This window comes from Rhagoletis zephyria, unplaced genomic scaffold (assembly GCF_001687245.7).
Source record: "Rhagoletis zephyria isolate East Lansing unplaced genomic scaffold, Rhagoletis_zephyria_1.1 Rzeph_scaffold_05706, whole genome shotgun sequence".
NCBI classification, from domain to species: Eukaryota; Metazoa; Arthropoda; class Insecta; order Diptera; family Tephritidae; genus Rhagoletis; species Rhagoletis zephyria.
The window spans coordinates 1-7,460 of NW_016162789.1; the positions used below are offsets into that span (position 1 = coordinate 1).

At 35.0% G+C, this 7,460-nt stretch overlaps 1 protein-coding gene and 1 long non-coding RNA gene across 2 annotated transcripts; one reads left to right on the forward strand and one right to left on the reverse strand.

Moving 5' to 3' along the window:
* The first annotated feature begins 2,100 nt into the window (after positions 1 to 2,100).
* On the forward strand, positions 2,101 to 2,758 carry LOC108372380 (uncharacterized). Its single transcript, XR_001848856.1, has 2 exons — positions 2,101 to 2,498; positions 2,674 to 2,758. It is a non-coding gene; the product is annotated as an uncharacterized LOC108372380 (long non-coding RNA).
* Positions 2,759 to 4,262: 1,504 nt separating this feature from the next.
* Positions 4,263 to 5,731, reverse strand: LOC108372381 (uncharacterized). Its single transcript, XM_017628046.1, has 2 exons — positions 5,612 to 5,731; positions 4,263 to 4,723 (listed from the first exon to the last, which is right to left on the reverse strand). Exons 1-2 carry the CDS (start codon positions 5,644 to 5,646, stop codon positions 4,384 to 4,386), a joined length of 375 nt encoding a protein of 124 aa, XP_017483535.1. The 5' UTR covers positions 5,647 to 5,731; the 3' UTR covers positions 4,263 to 4,383.
* Positions 5,732 to 7,460: the final 1,729 nt, after the last annotated feature.

Genomic DNA, 7,460 nt, shown 5'->3' on the forward strand with positions numbered 1-7,460 from the left:
ATTTAAGTGAAAGGTATGAAAATCTGAGAAAAAGTAATTGCTTAATTTTTATGCATACGGCCCAAGGTGTTATTGACAACTCAGTGGNCATGGGTGTATTAAACAAGGTGCCGTACGCATAAAACCTAAGCAAATGCTTTTTCTTAAAATTTCAGACCTTTCACTCAGTTTTTTCAAATAAATTTAAGTGAAAGGTATGAAAATCTGAGAAAAAGTAATTGCTTAATTTTTATGCATACGGCCCAAGGTGTTATTGACAACTCAGTGGGGCTCTCTTTTAAGATACTATTATGTAAAAAAATATAAACAAACGATTCAAAATTCATACAAATTTTTTTCAATTTGACTTTATAGGATGGTTCTTCTGAGAGCAATTTCAAATTCAATCACACTTTGTTAAATACATTTTGATCTCTACCAAATAATGTACTTCCTCTTTAAATATTTTATGAAGTGTTCCAAAATTCGCTCCGAGCGCGCTCTGTTGATCATTTGATTTAAATAGTTTGTCAAACAATTAATACTATAGTTTGATCGGAAATTATATATTCTTAAGTAATTGATCACATTTTATTAAAATATAAACGTTTAATAGGGTAGAAAGTTAGAAATAATTTACTGTTAATATGCATAATTCGCTCAGTGTTCCGAAATTCGCTCCTAGTGAGTTCAATATTGATCATTTGATTTAAATAATTGTTTCTCAATCACTCAGTTTTATAGTTTGATCGAAAACTATATATTCTTAAGTAATTGATCACATTTTATTAAAATATAAACGTTTAATAGGGTTGAAATTGTGAAATTACTACTGCAACTACTCGTGAAAACTTACAATAAAAGCAATGTAGATGAAAGTACTAAATATTATTATTAAAATTAGATCCATATATAAAACATTTTACATCATTTATTTGAAGTAAATCGGAATATATTTTTACATATAAGATAGTTTCCATTTAACTCATAAAGTACATATTTCACTACAAATATTTTTAAGATCATTTCGAATTGCAAAAATAGCGCTAATTAGTTGTATTGAAGTATAAAACATTTTATTACGTCCATGTTTACTTATAAAGCGCATAACAATATTTCTCTCGCCATTTATCCGATGATAAAATTTTTCACCACATTATTTTGCTGCACAGCACCCTGAATGCGGCAAAACAGTTGCTGGCAACCCTCAAGTCCTTTATGGGGACCAAATTAACAGCCACAACAACAAAAACCTTTTCTACTGGTATACTGTGCTCAGCAACAACTGATTTGATTTGCTTTGCCGAAGTGCTAGCAAAGCATCAGTCAATCGTCAATTATCGTAAGACGCACGAAGACGATCATATCATAAAGGCCCGTCCACATACAACTTTGGCGTTGCGTTGGCGTTGGCGTCGCTTTGACAGCAGCGCGAGTGGCGTGTGTTCTTGCTACAATGAACGTTTTGACAGCGCCGGCGATGACATTTGTTCAAGCCACGTGGTAGAGTAAACAACCGGGAAATAAGAAAAAGTTTATAATTTAGTTAATAAAACGCATACAAATATAACAAAGCCGAATTACTTACGGCGGTATAGCTTCATAGGAAGGCGGCCCAATAATTTAAATCATCAAATAGACATTTGTTTTGTTTTTGCCAGTGAAAATATTTGTGTATCCTCGAGCGTTATTAAAAAAATGATGTTATCTTTTATCGAAATAATATTAATAGTGCTACTTAGGTACGAGCCTCGCGAGTGTTTGAAGAAAATTAATTCTCGGCGGCGGGAGTGGGTAAGACCTCTTTACTTAAGTCGCGACATTGATGGACTATTTGTAACCAGTTTTGACGAAATGTACAAAAATGACCCGGAGCAGTTCAAAACTACGGTGAGGATGACTAAGGAGGTGTTTGATTTGCTCTTTGGGCTCGTGATGGAACGCCTCATAAAGTATTCCAACAGGCCGTCAATTTCTGCAGAAATGAGACTATTCTTAACATTGAAGTAAGTAAATATTTCTAAAGAAAATTTCATACTAATTTGTGTGCATTACATTCATAGTTTCCTAGCACACGGGGGAACTCAGCATTTGTACGCTACAGCGTATAAAGTGGGTCGCTCCACAGTCAACAAAATAATTTTGGAAACCTGCGAAGGACTTCAACACTATTTGGGATTTCGCGAACTGTGTGGGCGCAATCGACGGAAAGCACATCACTTTAAAATGTCTTTCCAACTCCGGATCTCTTTTTTACAATTACAAGGGTACCTACTCCATCGTATTATTAGCATGTTGCGATGCGAATTACACATTTACTTCTATCGATATTGGTGCGTACGGTTCGCAAAGCGACGGCGGTGTGCTTTGGAATTCTGGATTTGGTCAAAGGCTGTTCCATGATCAACTAGACCTGCCTGAGGATGACATTTTACCAGACAGCAATATTAAGTTTCCGCATTATTTCGTTGGAGATGCAGCATTTCCTTTAAAAAAAAATTTAATGCGACCATATCCTGGTTAGTATACGGAAAATGTATTGCATAGAAAATGGTTATGTTGAAAGTTGCATTTATAGTTTGGAAATAAAAGAGTCTGATGCTTTGCATTGATAAAACTTGCAACTCAACCATTATTTGCATCTATACTATGTGCATATGTATGTACATACAAATAAGCCTTTTTTAATTTCAGGATTGCATCTGCCACCCGATCGTGAAAATTTTAATAAGCGCCTTTCAAGAGCTCGGCGTGTTATTGAAAACGCCTTCGGAATTATAACAGCACGATGGAGGATTTTGCTATTCATATTTTTGATGCTGGCTGTTTTTATATATAGTGGGTTCAAAATAATAGCAGCAAAATTCAAAATGACGCTTTTGGCAACTTATATTTATTTATTTTTTGTTAATAATTTTCATTTAAAATAAGGGTCGATCTATATCAGATACCACATAAATAAAAGTTTCAAAGCTTATACAAAGTTTTGTAGCCCATTCAATTTTAGTATAATAAAGTGCAAGTTTCAAGTCGCAAAAAATTACCGTTGATTTTTGAGAATTTTTCTTGTGGAGGGTGTTGCGCATTTCTGCCATATAAAAGTAAGTTTATTTCATGCATTATACGGAAGAAAATGAGAAACACCCTCCACAAGAAAAATTCTCAAAAATCAAATGTAATTTTTTTGCGACTTGAAACTTTCACTTTATTATACTAAAATTCAATGGGCTACAAAACTTCTAAATTTTCTAAAGATTCTCATTAAAAAGTTTGAAATTTTGTTGTCAACTTTGAAAATGATTAACAATAAATAAATAAAGATAAGTCGCCAACAGCATCATTTTGATTTTGCTGCTATTATTTGAACGCCACGTATATGTATTTCTTACATTAAACATTTCCATTTCCCTTTGCAGGGATTTCTTGCACATAGCATAACCACCACCATCATATAAATCCATATTTGAAACTTCGTAAAAGTCAAAATGTCACTTAGCTTAATCAGCTGACCCCAAGTGTGTATGTACATATATGTAATTTTATAAAAATTATTCAGTCTTTTATTTACTACAGGGTAATTCACAAGGGTACTGATTATTAAAGAACAATTATCGAATTTAATAAACATAAATTAATGAAAAGTAAAAGAACTTCAAGAAACAAGAAACGAAATATAAATAGGGTGTGTTCAGAAATGCATCAAGCCAAAGCATCAAATGCATTTATTTCTAAACTATAATTGATGGAAATGTCCAATATGCGCAACCACAGTTAAATGCCTAATTGGACCCTAGTTGCGTAAATAACACATTTCCATAAATAATAGTTTAGAAATAAATGCGTTTGATGCTTTGGCTTGATGCATTTCTAAACACACCCATACATTTGTGATCAGCTAATTAAGGCAACCAACATTTTGATAAATTTTATGTTTAAGGTTTATTTTTCCATAAAAGTCTATCTCGTTATTATAACAAACACCAATCCACATTTCAGACTTTGTGCAAAAATTATAAGAAATCTGCAAAGTTGCATCTAAATTTTCATATTTTTTTATCAGATTTTTTAGTAATGTTTTGAGTATGGAGTTTTATAGCCCATTAAATGCTAGTATAAATACACACATCTGAAAAATCTGATAAAAAATATGAAAATTTAGATGCAACTTTGCAGATTTCTTATAATTTTTGCACAAAGTCTGAAATGTGGATTCGTGTTTGTTATAATAACGAGATAGACTTTTATGGAAAAATAAACCTTAAACATAAAATTTATCAAAACGTTGCTGGCTGGTCACAAGTGTATCTGTGGAATTTTGGCAAAAACACTTATTTAATTTTATAAAATACCAAATCCGAAAGCTTTAATAATTGCCGCAATTATAGTTGAAAACATAGTTGAGTATCACAACTTTGATTGGGCCTGCTCCGGATGTTTCAATACATAGCTGTCCAGAACTTTATAAAACTCAAAATTGCGGCTATTATTAAAGCTTTCGGATTTGGAGCCAACAAATTCATTGACCGCCACGCATAGTGATCCGAACCTCTCGTTCGCCTCGTCTTCTACACGACGCCGTTTATTTTTTTTTGCGCTGTTGGACTGCTCCGTGTCGTTTGCCGGAACAGAAGGAAGAGGAGAGCTTACTTCATACTCCTCATAATAAGAGGTTTCGGTCACGTTGCACGGGCTGATGCCGTTTATTTCCTCCTCCTGTGAAGTAAAATCCAGATTGGAAAATGTTCTGAAAATAAATAGACAAACATAGATTAAAACTTAAGTATATATACACATAAGAACATATCGAGTGCTGAGTGGAAGATCGACCTATCTCGGCAGCCAGTTCGAAAACGCCCTACCTCAAAAAACTTTTCAAGAACGCCCTATTTCAGAATTCGTCTCAAAAACGCCCTATCTCAGCTGCCGATTCAAAAACGCCCTATGTCAGCACATTTTCAATACATTTTGAAGTGAGATAGGCCGTTTTTGAACCGAATTCTGAGATAGGGTGTTTTTCAATAAAACTCTGAAATAGGGCGTTCTTGTAAAGTTTTTTGAGATAGGGCGTTTTCGAACTGGCTGTCGAGATAGGTTGATCTTCCATTCAGCAGTCGATATAGGAATTTTCAATTAAAATAGAGTTCTATTTCTAACAAAACCCAAAAACTTTGTAGAAAACCATGATCCAAAAATAAATAAATAAAATATTTAAATAAATAAATAAATAAATAATAATAATAATAACAACATTTAAGTATATGTATCATGGTGGAAAACGACAAAAAATGCAACGAATTTTCACGCAAATTTCAAACTTCTTTCCCAGAATTGTTAGAATTTGTTTGAGTACACAGTTTGATAGCCCTTTAAATTATAGTGCGATAATGGCTGCGTTTCTTTATACATTCCGGATAATCCCATTTCACAGCCGGAATAAACAGAATGAGTTTGAAATATACGTCAACATATCATCAGGAACGTTCTAAAGAATAAATAAACAAAAAAGTTTATTCCAAACATTCCGAATGAATAAAGAAATGCAGCCAATAATAAGCATGAGTGGGAAACAAATATCACTTTGAAATTGGGATGCTATTGGTATGACCGACATTTTATTTTTTTGTTAACTTACTTTCGAGGAGCAACGAAGTCTCGCATAAAATCCATGGCTTCCAAATATTGCCATGTGGCTCCATCTTCGGCACCAGATCCTGACTTCTTCTTCTGTAAGCCTGTCTCCCGGACGAAGCGGTCTCTGAGAGACTTCCACCTTGTTTGGCAGTTAGTCGCTATTGGAAGAATTAAATAAGGTAATTTTTTTATATATTTATATACATATACATATATACAATTACATACCAGGTACTCCCACAGCGCATGCAACGGCATCCCAAGCCTTTTCTTTTAATAATTTATCGTAAAGGCAGCTGTGTGCCCTGACCGCCTCTAGTAACTTCTCCTCCANTAATACATTCAAATACCTAGGAATAAAAATCGATGACAAATTGAACTTTAATGAACACTTTGGCCCGTAGTCATAGTCAAAATAAAGTCGACTTTAAAGTTAGTTGCAGCTTTTTGACATAATTTTCAATGGGATATCTGTCAAAAAAGCTGCAACTAACTTTAAAGTCGACTTTATTTTGACTATGACTACGGGCCATTGTAAATATTGAACTTAAATACCAACGTGGGTAAAAGTGCACTTAAGCGGAACCTGCCCAAAATCCATCCAAAAAAAGTCAAGAGGGGTATCAAACGACGCCAATAATTTTCCAGGTACTTCACGATTTGCAGGAATTTATAGGAAGCTGTTCCCGGACGACACCTGCATCCAACTCCTTTTTTGGGTGGCGGACTTCGGCCGCGCTTAGGGCCTATAACCCTTACTAAGTAGAATTCTCTTTTCTGTGTTGCCGGAGAAGAGGGGCGGATGCATCTCTGCATAGGCGGCCTTTGCGTGAAATTCATCAAAAGAAGGTACGCAAAGTGGAAGTGTTTTTATTTCCGCTTTCGAATTATTGTTATTAGTTGCGTTCTAGATCTGCAGGAAAAGCTGTTTTCTCCATAAATAAACCTTATGAAAGGTGGTCACCTGGAACAGCTTCCTGTAAAAATCTGCAAATCGTGAAGCAACTATTGGCGTCGATGATGATCATCTTTTAGATGAGTTTTGCGCAGGTCCCGCCCAAGTGCACTACTACTCCAACGTGGATTGCATTTTAGAATTTTTACTTACCTTGTTTTAAATTTAATCCGCAATGTTTTTTTTGGGGTATATCTTTAATTCTAATTGATTTCAGCCAAATTTTTACAAAAGCTGGAAAAATGTTGTTCACCCACGCTCAATGAAAATTGTGTATCAGCTGTTTGTCAACGCGCGCAAAAAGTTGAGAGTTGGCCATCTTTCTGCGTTGTGTTGGCGTTGGCGTTGCCCAACTTTGGTTATGTCGAGACTTTCATATAAATGCATGTATTCATAGTCAGCTGTCGAAGCGACGCCAACGCCAACGCAACGCCAAAGTTGTATGTAAACGGGCCTTAAATGTTGCCACGTCGCAGCAAGCAATGTTGTTTTTTGTTGTAGAAAATGCCCATTCATTAATGAACAAATTAAAAAAAAAAGAAGTTTCAAGATCTGAAAGTTTTTTAACTTAAGGTGGTAGAACTAGTAGAAATGTAATTTAGCAAAAAAAAGTGTTATCTATTCCACAAATGTGGTAAAGTCCGAGCACTGGCTGGTGAACCAAACTTCGCTGCTTCGCACACAAGCGCATGTGTGTGATAGTGTGAGTGCCCACCTCTGCCCTAAATCTTAGCATCGCAGCAATTGCCACACACTGGGTTCGTAATTCTTTCAGTGCAGTTTTCGGGTTTGTGTTCACTCATGCATTTACAGCATCGTAGTTTGTTTTTGCAATTATTAGCACTATGATTGAAACCCAAGAACTCTTCACTATCTGTCCGTCATAAACTGGGCA